Source organism: Brachyhypopomus gauderio, unplaced genomic scaffold (genome assembly GCF_052324685.1).
Source record: "Brachyhypopomus gauderio isolate BG-103 unplaced genomic scaffold, BGAUD_0.2 sc43, whole genome shotgun sequence".
NCBI lineage: Eukaryota > Metazoa > Chordata > Actinopteri > Gymnotiformes > Hypopomidae > Brachyhypopomus > Brachyhypopomus gauderio.
Window position 1 is genome coordinate 268903 of NW_027506869.1, and position 17738 is coordinate 286640.

General features: G+C 43.5%; 2 protein-coding genes across 6 annotated transcripts in view; one reads left to right on the plus strand and one right to left on the minus strand.

Moving 5' to 3' along the window:
• Positions 1-14845, plus strand: LOC143485935 (myomegalin-like). 5 transcript variants are annotated; one of them, XM_076985654.1, is made up of 11 exons: positions 492-1380; positions 1457-1533; positions 1744-1900; positions 5947-6160; positions 6305-6364; positions 6445-6562; positions 6809-6942; positions 7130-7234; positions 7329-7467; positions 7636-7682; positions 14270-14845. In XM_076985654.1, the coding sequence occupies exons 5-11, from the start codon at positions 6308-6310 to the stop codon at positions 14282-14284; spliced, it is 615 nt and encodes a 204-aa protein (XP_076841769.1). In that variant the 5' UTR covers positions 492-1380; positions 1457-1533; positions 1744-1900; positions 5947-6160; positions 6305-6307; the 3' UTR covers positions 14285-14845. The 5 variants fall into 5 exon arrangements, with proteins under 5 accessions (XP_076841767.1, XP_076841768.1, XP_076841765.1 ...); XM_076985652.1 differs by lacking the exons at positions 5947-6160; positions 6305-6364; positions 6445-6562; ... (3 more) ...; positions 7636-7682; positions 14270-14845 and adding an exon at positions 1-432 and having other exon boundaries at positions 1288-1380; positions 1744-2732; XM_076985653.1 differs by lacking the exons at positions 5947-6160; positions 6305-6364; positions 6445-6562; ... (3 more) ...; positions 7636-7682; positions 14270-14845 and adding an exon at positions 1-209 and having other exon boundaries at positions 1209-1380; positions 1744-2732.
• The window catches only part of LOC143485934 (uncharacterized), a 13345-nt gene continuing 9261 nt past the window's right edge, over positions 13655-17738 (minus strand). The window contains exons 13-22 of the mRNA XM_076985648.1: positions 17348-17516; positions 17050-17262; positions 16714-16831; positions 16411-16516; positions 15868-16103; positions 15235-15393; positions 14840-14966; positions 14468-14637; positions 14227-14382; positions 13655-13969 (exon numbers count right to left, since the gene is read on the minus strand). Of these exons, the coding sequence (XP_076841763.1) occupies positions 14602-14637; positions 14840-14966; positions 15235-15393; positions 15868-16103; positions 16411-16516; positions 16714-16831; positions 17050-17262; positions 17348-17516 (1164 nt within the window). The 3' untranslated portion in view covers positions 13655-13969; positions 14227-14382; positions 14468-14601. The remainder of the gene's footprint in view (positions 13970-14226; positions 14383-14467; positions 14638-14839; positions 14967-15234; positions 15394-15867; positions 16104-16410; positions 16517-16713; positions 16832-17049; positions 17263-17347; positions 17517-17738) is intronic.

Consider the following 17738-nt stretch of genomic DNA (forward strand, 5'->3'; position numbering starts at 1 on the left):
CTTCCTCGTTTGGTGTCAGGATGGTACCATAGTTCCGGTTGGTATACGGAAGTGCCGATGTTATGGCCGAGTCTAAATTCACAAGGAGTTCCCGAAGTTTACCGTCAACGATGTGCGTCGTATTGTCAGAGCATCAAGTACAACGACACAGAGTAAACTTGAAAAGGGTTTCAAGTTCTACGTTTCATCCTACCTCTGCAATTTTGAAGGTAAGTGGCTGACGCTAGTTAGCTAGCTAGCCTGAGGTGGCAGTCTAATGAAGTGATGTTGTTTTTAGTAACGAACCAACCTGTCCTAGTACTAGAAATGCCTTTTTAAAACATGTTTGTATTTCTGATGGAAGTATCAGGCAAAAGTAAGGCTAACGAGATAACAGTGAGGGCTCACTGCTACAGATCTATGAAGAAAACAGATACGCCACACCAGCTGAGAGTAGGACTGGTTAAAATGACACGAGTTCTGTTCAGTGTCACGTTCAAAGTTCTGTTGAACAAGTTCAAAAGTTAGTTCAACACAAGTTCAATCTTTTATCCTTGCTCTTACTTCACGTAAGCTGTGATAAACATAGGCATTGGTTTTTAAAGCTTACAATGGTAGCCAAATGCAGAGTAGCTGAGTGGGAATCATTAGCAGTCTATTTTGCCTATAGTAAACAAATGGGAGTTTATTTTATAGTTCGAGCTATTGTTATCTACCTCTATGATTCAAAAGCAGAATATAGTCCACCTCAGCTATTCTTCAAACTGCATTTTCTAAAATCTGTCAATCTGTCTTTCAAATCTTTCATCTTAACTTCTTTATTAACATGTGGCTTCAACACTTACACCTATTAACATATTCTGATAACACTCTTCAAGAAGCAGTTGAAGTAAAACCTGTTCTGTTGTAGGTGGTGGAAACAACAAAATAATATAAATATAAGTAGGCCTGTTTCACTCCTATGTGTAAGCATTTCATCTGGAGTGAAAATGAAGTTTACATCTAAAATATATTTAATTTATAGTTGATTGAACCATGCACAACACTGTAGAATAGAAAGACAGTATAGCCAAGTGTTTTAAGAGTGATGCAAAACAGCACAAACGTTACATGAGACAATAGACAAGTGACATTCACCACTAACAACATGATGGGACAGATATTGCGCCTATTGACATTGCTGAAGTCTTCTTTTCAGGATATTACATTTTGCCTCTTGTGTATTTCAGATGACATTACGTGATTCAATGCCAGTTGTGCTCATTAACAGCAACTGCTCTTGTGTTGCTGGTTGCATTGCTTTTCCAGACTGCTCATTATTCTGAATCTGGCATGTCTGTCGTCCCTCCTGTCCTTTCATGCACACAGACAGAACAGAAGTGGCATAAACCACCAACAATGGTTTGTCTTATTTCATTATTTAATGTTAGTTAATGTATCACAGTCACTTTACTAACACCATCTTTTAAATTAATAGGGGGTGAAGCCTGGACCCGTGGATGCCATGGTTGTCCTAAAGCCAAAACCAGGTGCTACTACAGCCAGTGGAGTTAGGTATGTAGTACCAAATTTAATAGGCAGATTACAGTGTGTGGTAAAAAAATAAATGCTTTTGATCATCTGATAAGACCCTGTTCTCTTCAAAATTTAATTTAGCCTCGTTGTACTTCAGATGACATGTGATATGTGATTCACAATCAGTTGTGCTCGTGAACAGATTACAATGTGTAAAAATAAATGTTATTCACTCTTCTTTTATTTCAGAAGTATACTTTTCAAGGGCTACAGCGGTGAGCTCCCACACCCGGCCACCCTCAATCCTGGACCAGTCTACGCTGGAATGAAAGCAGATTCTCTTCCACTCATCTGCACAATGAACATCTCGCCTGACAAGCCACTTGTGGACTCCATCTTTGGGAAGGTACAAGTTGGCAGTGTACTGTCCTATCAACAACCACCACCTCCATCTGACAGTGTTGTCATACATGAGGATGCACCCCCATTCCCGAGTCTGCCACTAGAATGTTACCATCTAAGCCCACCTGAATATTCATTTGTGCCAACACACCAAGAACAGCTACACCTAAGCTCACTTTCTGTGACCTTGTCACAGTCACACCTTATTGAGAAGGCAACAAGATCCCAAAGTGCTACACCTGAGTGGCATTCACTTAGGAGAGAAAGAGTGACTGCGTCGCATTTCAGAGAGGTGAGCCACGTTAGAGGTCCAGGTGCTGCAGAAAGCCTGGCAGAAAGGATAATCCGAGGGACACGACAAACAGCACACATGAAAAGGGGACTTGAAATGGAAACAGGGGCCTTAAAGGACTATGCAGATCTGAAAAACTTGAACTTGACCAAGTGTGGGCTAGTTATTCATCCAGATGCATCTTGGCTGGGTGCATCACCTGATGGACTTGTATATGACCCACTTGAGCGTCCATCATTTGGGCTTGTTGAAATTAAGTGCCCAAATACACAAAGCTATGTAGACTGCAAATTCCTTAAAAGTGGCACAAGGCCTACACAAAATGAAGGAGAGCCATTGTTATTATTGGCAAATTCAGTGCCAGTTATTGATTACTGGTATGCAGTGGTGTGATTTAGTTATCTGTGCCCATGATGATATCTTTGTGCAGCGAGTTTACAGAGATAGCAGTGTATTAGAAGAGGTGAAAAGGAGGTGTGACATGTTTTTCTTTAACATTTGCATGCCAAAATACCTCTCTATGCCCAAGCAATAGAAAATCATAATGAAGACATGAACTCATGAACAATTAAACTATTTCAATTGATTCTGTCAATTGTATTACTATTGTTTTCATTTCATTTTTTACAAATACAGTAAAAGTTAAGAAATACATAATGTTGTATTGTGTTGTGTCAATTTTACATATAAAAGTGAAAGCATTTTATACAATTAATCATATTGCACTGTACCTTAACATTGCAGCCAATATTTACAGACTAGCATGACCTAAAGCAGGGGTCGGCAACCTTTTTGACTCGGAGCCACAAAAGCAAAATAATTGGAAATTTATTTCAGTGACGATGACATGTCACTCAAGCGAACCGAAACTAAATACCGGACATTTGTGAAATTCCACCCGAACATTGTTTTAAGTCTCAAAAATAATATAAGTTAATTAAATACTCATTAATTCTATTCAAAAGCTGAGCCGCTTCAGAGGCATCAAAGAGCTGCATGCGGCTCCAGAGCTGCGGGTTGCCGACCCCTGACCTTAAAGGGATCATTTTAAGGTTAGAGAAAATAAATAAATAAATAAATCACTGTAATTCACATTACACCATCTGTCTAATTCTGGATTGAGAAGCAGCTTTACAATCGTATGAGCAAGCCAAGGCGACGGTGGCAAGGAAAAACTCCCTATGGTGGTGGGGCTTAGGAAGAAACCCAAAAGGGAACCCATCCTCCATTGGGTGGCCCGTTAGCACCGGGTGCGCAGGATGGTTCTACAGATAATGTTTAAGATCCTTGTTCCCCGGCCAAGTAGTCACAGTCTCTTTGGTGTAGATGGTGAGCCTCAGGTAGGAGCATCAGCACGTCCTCTTGCATATAGTGTCATTAGCACACACACAGGATGTGGTAAATCTCTCTTATTATTTGAGTGTTTGGAGTTGATTTAAGTGCTTAAGCTAATATTACTGTCATTTAATTTCCCTCGCAAAAGTCCCAAAAACAAACACAAAAAGCAAGAAGAATGTTCAATATAACCCACAAGCACTTAGTGTTGTGCTGAAGTCCTCCCTGAGGCCGGTCTGCAAAACCACACCCACTCAAAGGGGGCGTCAGCTCTGGCTGGGCTGGCTGGGACTAGAAGGCTCAGGTGGTAGTGGGTTGTGACCTGCTCTCGGGCAGGTAGAGGATCATCTCTAGAGACACCAGCACATTGAATTCAAAGGCGATCAGCTCCATCCTGCTAATGTGGAAGCTCTCCTCCAGCTCCTGCAAAGAGCAGAGACAGTGAGGGGCGGAGTTAGTGAAGGACCTGGAGCGCTCATTCTGATTGGCTGAGCTTCATGGGAACATGTGTTTGGAATTCAGTGAACAGAGCTCCAGAGCATGATTATACTTAGATATTATTGAAGCAATTTAACGCTTTAACATCTGTGTTATCTAGCATGTTGGTGTGTGTACTCTGTGCAGGAATAAAATGAAACTAAATGATTATGATATTGTAGTGAACTTGAAGTGACTCAAATCAATGGTTATTGTGGGGCTCGTAAAAGCAACCTTACAGAAAAGGCTGTTTAATACACGTCATTAAAAATAACAGTTGCATTCCTGCAGGCATCACATTCTTGACATTCAATAGACTCAAAATGCTATCTTGTATAGCTACAATACAATGCTACACATTAACTACAATGTCATGTTCAAGCTCCTCTTGATTACAACAGTAGTTCATCTCCTTACACACTGGCTCTTCCCTTAACATCCACAGCACATAATGATGTGCTTTCCTGTGTGATACTAATGTCATTCATTGCTGTGAACTGAATACATATATACACACACACACACACACACACACACACATTTATGTATGTATGTATTATGTAAGCATGTGTACTGATTCCTTCTCCTAGCAGGTTCCTCGTGCAGCTCTTTGATTGGTCCTTTCTGTCTGGTCTGCACTCACGTCCATCAGCTGTTTGTCCTCTTGTTTCTGCAGGTCGCTGTTGCTCTTGGTGGCCAGCAGGGGGCAGGCGGCGCCACCAGCTTGTGGTTGGCCTTGATCAGACGGCCTGCAACACAACCTCACAGGACTGAAATGTCTGGTTAACTCTAATTTTTGTGTAGGCTATTCTATATGACGCACATATCTCTACATTCAACAAGGGTTATTTTAAGGGGAGTATGATTTTGGTGAGGCCAACACAGATAAGTCACAAAAAAAAAAAAACTAAACAGACATTTCAATCCTGTGAGGTAGTGACTATAACTTAGTTCATTGAGCACTTTAGTTTTGTCCTTAGTAGATATTTAGACATGATACTGCTTTAATACTGCGAAGTCATGTGGTCAGAGGTGAACTTCAGTATAGCCAGTGTGTATTTTATTTAAAATAATTGTGGCGAGGTGTAGAGGGGAACTCATCCCTCCATGAGACTTGGAAGGGGTAGAAGTGGTTGTGGTAGCAGGTGAGACGGCAGACAGCAGATCACATATTCTGCAGTTCTTGAGTAACACGAGAGTAAACGATAGGAACAGCTTAGCATGCAAACAGGGAAATGTAGGCAATGCTTCACAGTGACTGCAAAGTAGTGTTGGTGGTGATTGGTTCAGGTGGATGTGACCTGGTATCATCAAATCAAATATATTTGTATAGCGCTTTTCACAACACATGTTGTCACAAAGCGCTTTACAGGATTTACAAGGTCAGGGTTGCCAACTTTTGACGTTCGCTTGGAGTGAGATTTTAAGTTGTTGAGCGGGGGGGGGTGGCGAACGTAAAATGGACACAGATTCAGTGTTATATCGCCGGTGGATGGCGCCAGAGCTAGCGAACTAGTAACGTATTGAATCATATATGTGGATCTGAGGTAAATAAACTGGATATTTTTTTTTTCGGCGTGAGATATCGGAAGTGTGGCGTGAGAGCGTGTGAAAACGGTCAAATCCGTGTGTCTCACGCTCAATGCGTGAGAGTTGGCAACCCTGCAAGGTTAACAACACTATGGGTCCAAATCCCTAATGATGATACTGATATTGTAGGCTCCGACTGCAGTGTTACTCCCCAGGTGAACCTCGGAGAATCTTGAGACCCCTTAGAATCCTGTGTGTGTGTGTGTGTGTGTGTGTGTGTGTGTGTGTAGAAATTGCTGATGTCTGAGGACTTAATTTGGCAGCAAAGTCACAACTCTGTTAACTACAGAAGGAATGTGGAAGCTTATGGAGGTTTACACCTTCTGAGCTTTCTGTGTGTGGGTTTGTGTTTCCAGGCTTTCTCTGCGTGAAAAAGACTTTGAAGAAGAAGAACAACAACAAGAGGACATCTATGATGATGAAGACTCACACTTTGAGCCTGTGAATCTGGTGAGGCAGTAAATGAGTTAGTGTCACTCACTAGGCCTAAAGAAATCGGCTTTTAGGAATCACCAGTAGATTACTGTTTGGAGACCTGACTGGAACATATCTAACCATCATTTCACTGAGGTAAAGAGGAGCAAGACCATGAAGACATTTAAAAACCATGACTAGAACCTTAAAATCTATTCTAAAGCTGACAGGTAACCAGTGCAGTGAGTGGAGTGCAGGTGTAATATGATCTCTCTTTCTCTCTCTTTTTTAACATCGCAGTCGATGCAAAGTACAACACGACCCTCTGTGCCCAGTGCTATCTGGTGTGCCGTGCAGCACGTGAGCACGTCTCCACTCATGTTTGCCGGTGTTACACCGAAATCTGACCATGTGAGCACAAGGATCATTGTTGCACACAGGTCCAGGAGAGAGGCGGGCCAGTGGCTCAGTTAAAGGTGTCAGAGGCTCTGCCCACTCAGGTGCTGGAGCTCAGACAGACCATAGAGGTGCTGCAGGAGAAACTGAAGAAAAGAGAAGGTAGGTGTGTGTGTGTGTGTGTGTGTGTGTGTGTGTGTGTGTGTGTGTGTGTGGGTGTGTGGGTGTGTGTGGGTGTGAAAGAGTTCAGATATTTTTTTTTGTTTGTTTTCCTGGTTTAAAAAATCTGTAGCATGTAATAATTTAATAGTTAGCATAATGTGTGTGTGTGTGTGTGTGTGTGTGTGTGTGTGTATATATATATATATATATATATATATATATATATATATATATATATATATCTAGCTCAAATATCACGGCGGAACAGTGAGGTGAATTCTCCCCCAGTCAGTATTAAGGCCACAGTACTACTGAAGAAGGAGCTAGCTCAGAAAACACAGGCTCTTAACAGTGCACTGAGGAGGGAGAACCAGCTGAAGGTGTGTGTGTGTGTACGTGTGTGTGCGCGCGTGCGTGTATGCATGCTGTGTACATACATTTGTGAATGTTTTTTATACATGTGCATATCTCCAGCAAAAATAAATACACTGAGAATATGGAGTATTTTTACCTTTTTAACTGTGTGTGTGTGTGTGTGTGTGTGTGTGTTATATTGTGGAGTGTCAGGCTGCATCAGGCACTATGCTTGTGGTTCTGGAGGAGGCGGAGAGACTCCTGGAGCTGTTCTGGAGAGTAACTCTGCCGTCAGGAGACCTCACACACACACTGCAGGTAACACACACACAGTGGACAACACAAAGTTCTGCAGAATTAGGTAGCTTCTGTTTATATAAGACTAATTGCCCCCCATGTGCCCCTGGTACAGGAGGAGGTGTTGAGGAGTGAGGTGTCTCGATTACAGAGCTGGCTGTCTCAGCAGGAGCGGATGCTCACAGGAGCAGTCAAACGACTGCGATCCACCAACCAGCTTCGAGAAGGCATGGAACACATCATCATCGACCAATGTACGGAACACACACACACACACACACACACACACACCTAAAATCGCCTAGAGAGGCCATGAAGGTCCTCATTGACCTGCAGACAGCACCCACCCACACTGAAGGAGTTTAGTGTTTGCCTCCAGTCTGGTGTTGTGCACAGCCTTACTAACTCCTCTCTCCTCTTAGTGTCCATGACTCACGGGGTGCTGAAGAAAGCCAGAGAAAACCTGGAGGTGAGTTTGTGCTCTGCCACTGTGACCCCTCACACCTACATGACCTTTCACCCCTACATGACACCTCACCCCTATAGAAGCCCCTCACCCCTACAGAGACTCTTCACCCCAGAGAAGCCGCTCAGCTTTCTGCCGTAGACCGACTCAGACCACTGCTCTTTATTTTTATCTTTATTTCATTTCTGTAAGTAACACATTCAATGAGCTTTGGGCAACTCACCACTTTATGTATGAACAGTCAAGTAGTGCTGGAGCCCAGGATTATTTTGGTCAACCAGCAAATAAACGGACTAAGTGGAATAGCACCAGCGCGAGTACGAGTCAGTGATTCACCTCTCCTCTGTGTGCTTCGTGTTTCACTCGCCTGTTAACTGTCCAAGTTCACTTCTATCTGGGTCAGAGCGGATATTTAAGGTTGAACTAACTCCGAAAAGCAAGCAATACAAGCATAGAATTTGACTGAATTGATCTGTTTTTATGGATCGGTCACATTGTCCCCGATACCCGATCTAGAATTTTTTCAGATATTAATATCGGAATCGGTGCATCCCTAATATTGACACATGTGCACGTTTTACTTCCAAGCTCCGCACCCCCCACCTAGGGGGCGCGCCCTCCACTTTGGGAACCACTGCTCTATAGTACGAAGTGTACAGTTATACAGCTGTATACAGCAACTCTAGTTGAGATGTAGTGGGTAGGGTATGTGTTAAATACATGTAGCATATATGGAACAGACGTGGAGTATGATGGCATTATTAGTGACATCTCGTGTGTAACTTTTCTGTTATAGTCTAATTATGGCAGCATTTTGGGGCTAGAAGGCCTTTGAGTAGTGTGTGTGTGTGTGTGTGTGTGTGCGTGCATGAGGGGGTGTTTTTCTTTGTTTTTGCATGACATTCACAGCATGTGAATTCCTGAGATTCCTCACACACACACACACACACACACACACACACACACACACACACACACACACACACACACACACAACCCTGGCTTCCGTACAGCTCACTTAGCAAAGAAACAGTGCCTGACCACCTTCTTCACATCTTTGGTTCTAACTTCAGTGGATCGTGCATGTCCATATAAGTTTGGCTGCACTCCGAGAGCCGGACCATCACACCGCACCGCTGTTCACAGATAGCATGCGTATAGGTGTTGGTATGGAGCCCTTTGGTTGTGCCCTGATTCCTTGGAAACTCATTCTTTCATTCCTCTACTAGGAAATCACCCTGGATGCCCAGTGAGTGGTCAGTCAGCAGGCCCCTCCCCCTGGATGGACTCCACTGAGGATCAGTCAGCACGCTGACTTAATATGTACATAAATGGCTTTCACAAATATTCTTGCTTGTCTTCTTGCCTGTTAAAAGGTACTCTGATGCAGTTCTACAGACACAAATTTGCACACTGAAAAATGAATTTGCACACTGATCATAAAATATAGATTTTGCTCAAGGGATATAAAAGAACTTTTAAACTAGTAATTGCTGCGGTTAAAAAAAGGATTTTCTTCTGTAAATATTTAATGTCGTTTAGTTTTGTATTTAATGCCATTTTCTTTTAATGGTTTTGACTGAGCCTCCAAATGTGTAACTGGCTGTTAGACTTTCTGATTGGGAGACCACAGGCAGTACGGGTCGGCAGCAACTCATCCAGTACCATCGTGCTTAACACAGGGGTGCCTCAAGGATGCGTACTGAGCCCCCTTCTATTCACTCTGCTGACACACGACTGCACACCAACATACAGCTCCAACTTCTTCTTTAAGTTTGAGGATGATACAACTGTGGTGGGTCTCATCAACAACAACGACGACGAGACAAATTACAGAAGTGAGGTGAGCCGCCTGGCCGGGGGGTGTGGTCACAACAACCTATCTCTGAATGTGGAAAAGACAAAGGAGATAGTTGTGGACTTCAGGAAATTGCCCTCCCAGCATGCTCCTCTGAACATCAATGGTACTGCTGTGGAGAAAGTGAGCAGCACCAAGTTCCTGGGTGTAGACATCTCAGAGGACCTGTCCTGGAGTAAGAACACCACATCTCTAGCCAAGAAAGTACCAGCGCCTGTACTTTCTCTGCAAGCTGAGAAGAGCCAGTGCTCCATCCTCCATCATGTGCACCTTCTATAGGGGAGCCATCGAGAGCGTCATGACCAGCTGCATCACAGTGTGGTACGGCACCTGCACAGCATCCTGTCGCAAGTCCCTCCAGCACATTGTGAGAGCAGCTGAGAGGATCGTGGGCACCACTCCCTTCTCTACAAGACCTTCACAACTCCCGCCTCACTCTAAAGGCCCTAAACATAGCGGGTGATCAGACACACCCCATGTACAGCTACTTCAACCTACTGCCATCAGGGAGGAGACTACGAAGTCTACAAGCCAGAACCAGTAAGCAGAGGGACAGCTTTGTTCACCAGGCAGTCAGGAGGATCAACTCACTCCCTGCTCTTCCACTCTTTTATCCTTAATAAACAAGACACATTTCAAAATCAACAACAACACTCAAGTTCAACAAAGAACTCTAAACTGAGATTAACTATTTCTACACCCATCACTGTAGTCTAACGCTCACTCAATTTGCACTCCTGTTACATTTGCACATTATATTTATAATTCATTGTATACGTTCACTTTAATCCTAATTACACCAGATTCCTCATACATTCACTTTGCACATACAGTATGTTTACCTACTGCTGCATACGCCACTTGGAATGTAAATGTCAGAGACCTTCTATTTATTTTATTATATATATATATTAGGGGTGGGACACGATTAAAAAAGTTAATCGAATTAATTTGAAGCGTTGTCATTAATTAATTGAAATTAATCGCATTTCGGTATTTAACATGAGAAATATTAATTTAAGTTTGAATGATGAATGAATCAATGAACATAAGCATAAACCTCAACATCTTGTTTATTTTTCCACCAGTCTACTACATAGACCAATAGATGAGTGCAGAAAACAGAGCAAACAGTATTCAGAACACTGAAAATTCTGACCAAAAATATAGTTTAATTTTGGGAGTTTTGCTTAGGATATAGTAAGAATAAGAAGTAAATCAGAAGATGTTTTAAATACCATATTAGATTTTTTTAATTTGCCAGGCCTCTGCCACAGCGATAAAGTCCTCTACACAGGCATCTCCATAGTGCCTAGAAGTGTCTTCTGCATGTTCAAAGCAAATGACTGGATCTTCCATTCATCATCTATAATATGAGCTGTCACACCAAGATAATTCTTGTTGCTAACAGAGGTCCAGTGATCCCCAGTCAGAGCCACATTACGCTCTTCACAATAACCTGTTTTACTTCCCTTTCCTCATCATACAGCTGCTGCATTTTCTTCAACATTGTCTTTCTGGATGGCAGTTCGTAACTTGCATCAGTTGACGCAATTTGCAGCACTCCTACATAAACCGTAGCGCTCGACACCGAACGGCGGACTCTGACATTTTGTTTCCTAATTTGAACCAGAGGTGGGACCAAGTCAGTGTTTTGCAAGTCTCAAATAAGTCCAAGTCTTTATCCTCAAGTCCCGAGTCAAGTCTCAAGCAAAGACAGTCAACTCAAGTCAAGTCTCGAGTCAAGACAGGCAACCGTCAAGTCAAGTCCCAAGTCTGAAACTTGGAATTTCAAGTCCTTTCGAGTCTTTTTTTTTTTACAGGCATCAACGCTTTACGAATGCTACGCTGATGCGTTTCTTTACTCGTTTTGTTGGTGTCCGCCAGCCAAAAGATGACAGATCGTTTACATTTTATCTTCTCCTAATTACATAAATGTACTTAAACAAGAATATTTCGTTACATCATTTTACACGAAAATAGCAAGCTTCATCATAAGCAAGATGCTGTCATTACGAATGGTTATTCTAAACATTTGGATAAAATGTTTAAATATAGACTAATAAAAGGTTAGGGTTATTTTTTCATTGTTTTCTGTTATTGTGGGCTCACGGTGTACTATTGTTACCTGGAGATTCAGTGGGGTCACATATTCTGATGGCTGCCGTCAGAATTGGTGACCCCAGTTAAAAAGGCTCACCTGTACATCCCATTCATGATTTCTTTGTTGGCTGCAATGGTGAGGGGATGGTAAATCTTGTTTACGTAATTAAGAGACGATAAAATGTAAATATAAACATGTCATATTTTGGCTCGTGGACACCAACAAAACGAGTAAAGAAAGTGCATCAGCGTAGTTTACGTAAAGCGTTTGTGCCTCTGAACAGAAACTGTGAAATAGCGCCCCCTGTGGTCACAAAACTCGACGGTCACAGAATCTGGTGTAACACAGGTCTGCGTCAGAAGGACGGAAATGAAATTAATGGGGCGCACTTTATAAATATTAATATGCGTTTTAAAATTTAGATTTGGGGTAAAAAAAAATCAAGTCTTTGCAAGTAAACAGGTTCAGGTCCAATTCAAGTCCAAAGTTATTGGTGTAAAAGTCCAAGTCAAGTCTAAGGGCGTACTCACACTAGGCTCTGTGATCCGGGCCCGGGCACGGTTGCCTGCCGAAGCACGGTTCGCTTGGCTAGTGTGAGCGCTCCAACCGTGCCCGGGCCCGGATCAGTTAACCGTGCTCGGGCCCGCTTGAAGAGGTGGGCCAGGGCACGATTCATGTGGACTCGGGCACGGTTCGCTTCTAGTGTGAGCGCTATCCGTGCCCGGGCCCGCTTGGTGCCTCGTGTGATTGGTTCATTTCGCTGGAACTCAAACATGACGTCAGTGATGCGATGCTCACGTTAAACAGTCATAGCGGCAAAGCGATTAGCAGACAATCGTTGTGTTAAATTATCGATAAATCTGTGCTTGCACCGTGTTTCTGCACTCCCAAAACGACTCCAAAAATACAATAAAAAGAGAATCGTGAACTCCATAGTGTTGTGCGAGCGCGCTTTTTTTCCAAATAAAGCGGCGTTGTGATGACGTAACCGTGCTCGGGCCGGGTTGCTGAAGCCAGTGTGAGTGCAGGCCAGAGGGGGAGTGGGGAGGGGGGATAACCGGGCCCCAGCACGGAACCAGCAAACCGTGCCTAGTGTGAGTACGCCCTAAGTCTCTGAATATTTTTTCAAGTCAAGTCAAAAGTCTTAATATTAATGACTCGAGTCTGACTCGAGTCCAAGTCATGTGACTCGAGTCCCCACCTCTGATTTGAACCCCAACATGTGGTCGAGTGTTGACTGGCAACACTGCTCGTACTAGGAATACATTTAGCAGCCAAGTTATCATTACTGACCTGCGCGTAACATGTTTTGCGTTGAGGTGGTAACGAAGGGTGGAAGTGCTCCTGTGATAAGCAAACTCCTTCCTGCATAAAGTGCAAATAACACTATTTGTGTTTGTACTTCCATCTGGAAGTTTCTTATATTTAAATTTCCCATCCACCAGCGTAACCTCTTCAGTCATCTCCACCATGCTCATCTTATTGTACATCCATATAATCTGTATGTCTGGAACTCGTGCACCGAGAAACATTCCACGGTGCAAAAGTGTCTCATGCGTTAATCTTTTTAGTTCGTTAATTTCCCTGTAATTAATTAATCGAAATTAACACGTTAAAGTCCCACCACTAATATATATATATATATATATATATATATATATATGACACTTGTCATGGTGACTATAGATATATATTGTTCTGTGATTGTTATTCTCTGTTGACATATTCTGAGGTAACTGCAAATTACATTCTGCACAGTTACCTCAGAATATGTCAACAGAAAAAAACAATCATAGAACAATATATATCTAGTCACCATGACAAGTGTTAGTATTTCAAAGTGCATGTTAAACCTGATGTGATTCGCTAAAATCTGTGCTCCTTATTTAAAAGGACTTCTGAGTTTAAGGATTTAGCTTTCTGCTAATTCAAAATGTTAAAAACATTTGACTTTCTTCCTCTCTCTTTCATTTAAAGTGCAGGCACAGTAAGAAATGCACAAACATCTCCATCTTCAAGTAGAATCCATGTTGGGCTTTATTTTGGTCTGGAGGTCTGGCTGGCAGCTCTCAGGTGATCGGGAGGTTCTTCACAAACTCGTTTAGGCTCTTGCGGATATTGGAAGATTGGTAACCAGCGCAGTCCAGCAGTGCCAGACCCATGTGGGCATGAAGGGCTTGGCATAGGTGGACAGTGGACCCCTCACGCTTCCACCCCTGCCGTGGACCGTACCACTGTTGCTGGAGGTCCCCAGGAGGTACCAGAGCAGAGGGAGCACCTTCTGCTCAACCAGTTGTGGCTTGCAGGGGTAGAGTTCCCTAACCAGCTCTATAAAAAGAACATTTAAAAGGAACAAAGATAAATAAATCAAGGATACACTTGGGTGAAATCTTCACATACATTGTAAAACAAGCTCACACTAACAATGGACATGACTGCCCTCCCTCTACTCTGGAGCATCTGAGCTTTTGATATTTCTTCAGATGTGCCAGCATTTAATGTTCTCCAACGTATGACCCCCCCATACAGATCACTTCTGAAAGTTGCTGAAAACATTCAAAATCAATTCAGTTCAAATGAGTTACCGGGAACATGTTGCCCATGACCATATATGGGTTGTCCTTGCAGTCGGCCACCAGCTGATCAATGCGCTCCCTGAAGTCCTCAAGGACACCACCGCCATGCGGGACACGACAGAGCGCAGGTTCCGCACCTGCAGGAAAGACGACGTTCCTGCAGGTCTGATGGGAAGGAGGTTCACGGATAAGCGGTAAGGTAAGGTTCTCAGGAAACAGCAGAGGAGCATTTGCCGAGGTCAGCCGTTACCTTTCAGAGGTGCCGCGTCGTCTGGGCTCACGTCCCTCACCGTGTGCCTAAGGCTGCGCTTCATTCGCTGCGTGTTCTGCCGCTCCGACTATGCGGCTGGAGCTTCTTGTTGCTCCAGACGAGGCTGACACATCTTATCTCTTCGCATTCCTAGACACCTTTGTCCTCTCCTGGGAATACATACATACAAATCACCACAAAACATGGAGTGATGATATTGAAGTCCACATGTTGCTTCATACTTTGATTCTATCCCAAAAGTTTCAAGCTTTAAAAGTTTTGTGAATGAGCTTTGTTTAGTGAGTAAACATGGGGCATAGTGGCTGAATGGGATAAAAAACCCTCATCATGTATCCAAACATGAATCGCTACCTTGGATTTCAGAGTGTGGACAGTGTTCCTGATGGTTGCCAGGTCTTTGGCAGGGATGCACTTTTCCACCATCTTATCAAAGTCATGGTGGGAGGACAGGAACAGCAGCATACGCCGGCCAAAGCACCTGAGACGAGGAACAGACCCCAAAACAGGAGAGAACCGTGAGTGAGGGATCCAATACTCACAGCACACCGACCATTTATCTTACAGCACACAATTTTACAAGGACGTCTGTGTCTAGAAAACACGATAGTCCTTCTATTACTCTGCAATTTACCAGCATTTGCTGACTTCAGAGTATCAGACTAGGAGACTAAAAGAATCAGCAAAAGATTACTATCTGGGAAACTGAATAAGCTTTGTAGAATTCTCGTTCTGATCCCAGTACTAACCTGGTTTCTTGGGAAGCGTCCTGTGCCAACTTGGAGACTGCAGGAATAATTCGCGCTGTGACGTCTTTCGCCCCAGACAATAAGCGGCCAGCACCAATCTTCTCTACCAAAGTAGCCAAGTGCCGAGCAGTACACTTTCTTACTGCAGCATTCAGATGACTTTTGAGGAAAACAGAAGGAAAAAAATTAGGGGATTCAAAAAAAGAAGGTAATAACTATTAATCCATCCAATCAATGTATACAGTACAACTTTTAGCTTCTATAAAGAAACTTAATGATCTAAGTGCACAATCAAATGATCATATTCTATTTGATGGCTTAGTTTGCACCAGTTAGTGTCCATCTGTATTTTTGAAACAGAAAATGTTTGTATGTCCTCTGTGCGCTAGCTAACTAGCCTATTCTTTAAGCAGTGTGAAGGGCAGTTTGGATCAGCAGAGCGGAGGTGGAATGCAATAAAAAGAATTTCTAAGAGGATAAATAACTAAAAATATTGATTATAGGCCAGGGCAATATTTTGAAAGAACAATGGAGAAGTAAAAACAGCAGCCAAAATCAGTGCTGTGTTAGCTTCTTGTGACTGTTGTTGCTATCTGAAAGCCACAGTTTAAAGCTCACTGCATGCTAACTGACCAGAGTCCTCCAGCGAGAAGGGCGTTCATGCTCCGAATGGGGGTGCAGTTCTGCACCATGCTGTCCAGAGCTGTGTCCACGTCCTGCCTGATGAAGGCATTGGACTCCGCTGCTTTGTGGAGGAGGACCTTAGCTGTAGCCTCCACTTCCTGGTCCATCCCTTTTTGCAGGCTGGAGTACAACTCCCTCAAGGACACCACCGCCATGCGGGACACGGCAGAGCGCAGGTTCCGCACCTGCAGGAAAGACGACGTTCCAGCTCGTTTCAGCCACATCTAACACTGCCACCGCCATCGTAATAAGTATAATCCAACACTGCAATGTGTTATGTAGGCGGAAATACCTTAATCACTAATTACAGTTAGATATGCCATCTGAATTTCAATTAGATGAGAAATGTTTTTATAAAAAACGAATTTCAAAGTACTACGCTAACTCTGACTTGACTTTGTCAGCAACATCACCTGTAATGTGTACATGCTGATGGTGTCTGCCAATTTTAGAATTCAGACAGATACACAGTCAGCAAATGTAGTGGCTTACCTCTTGAATAAGAATAATACAGACATCATGACGCCTGCTGCCAAGCACATCAGAGTGATTCTGAGCCAATCTACGGATGAACATCAACCCTTCAATTTTCTTCTCCCTGTATGAAGATATTGGACATAGACACACACTGTAACCATCGGCTACTGAAAGAAAAAAATGCTACAAGAAAAGGGACAAAGAGGAAAAAACTTCTCTAAATACATGCATACTTACCATATATGCAGAACACCATAAATGACTTGCTGTTTAACCTGCCCTAGCCAAATGCTTCAGAATTTTGCAGGTGTGACTTACCAGTCATCAGAGCTAAGCAGTCTGAAGCTCTGAGCGAGAGCGAGGTCTGGATTGGAGAAGGGCCGTAAAGTCTGCTGCTCGTGGGGATCCTTCGTGGGAGTTCCTGGTTTGAGTTCATCTAGAGAGGAATACCAGAACCCAAACAAACTGACTAGGACTTTTAGGTCTACCAGCTCAACTTTGGTTCAAATCAGCTTGAAGACTGACTGCAAAACATTATTCAATGTGGTAAACTAGATTTAAAACATTGTTGTGTAATGCAGTGTTAACAGCAAAGCAATTTACATGCAAGTGCAGTGATCACACATGAAGCGCTGAAGAGCAGGCAACACTCACCAGAGTCACGTGGTCTGATCAGTCTGATAGCTCGTCTGCGTCGTGGCAGCATGTTTGTAGTAGGGACAGCCGTGGGGGGGCTGGGATGAAGCGGAGGACTCAAACTTTTGACGGGACTTCTGGGGGTGCGTGCGTTGCTGGGGCTCGAAGGCAAATCATCCAGGAGGACACCAGTCTTAGTCTGGGCTGGAAGACAACTGTTCAGCTGCAGGTCTGATGGGAAGGAGATTCACGGGTAAGCGGTAAGGTAAGGTTCTCAGGAAACAGCAGGGGAGCGTTTGTCGAGGTCAGCCGTTACCTTTCAGAGGTGCCGCGTCGTCTGGGCTCACGTCCCTCACCGTGTGCCTAAGGCTGCGCTTCATTCGCTGCGTGTTCTGCCGCTCCGCCTGTGTGGCTGGAGCTTCTTGCTGCTCCAGACGAGGCTGACGCATCTTATATCTTGCAATCCTAGACACCTTTGTCCTCTCCTGGGAATACACACATACGAATTACCACAAAACATGGAGTGATGATATGGAAGTCCACATGTTGCTTCATACTTTGATTCTATCCCAAAGGTTTCAAGCCGGTTCATTTTGAACCATGCTCTGTCCTTTAACTACTGGGTCTGGGACTACAATGTGCATGCCTTACTGTAAATACAATGTGTGGTGCCACGCACTGCCCAGTACTTTAGTATTTGTTTACAA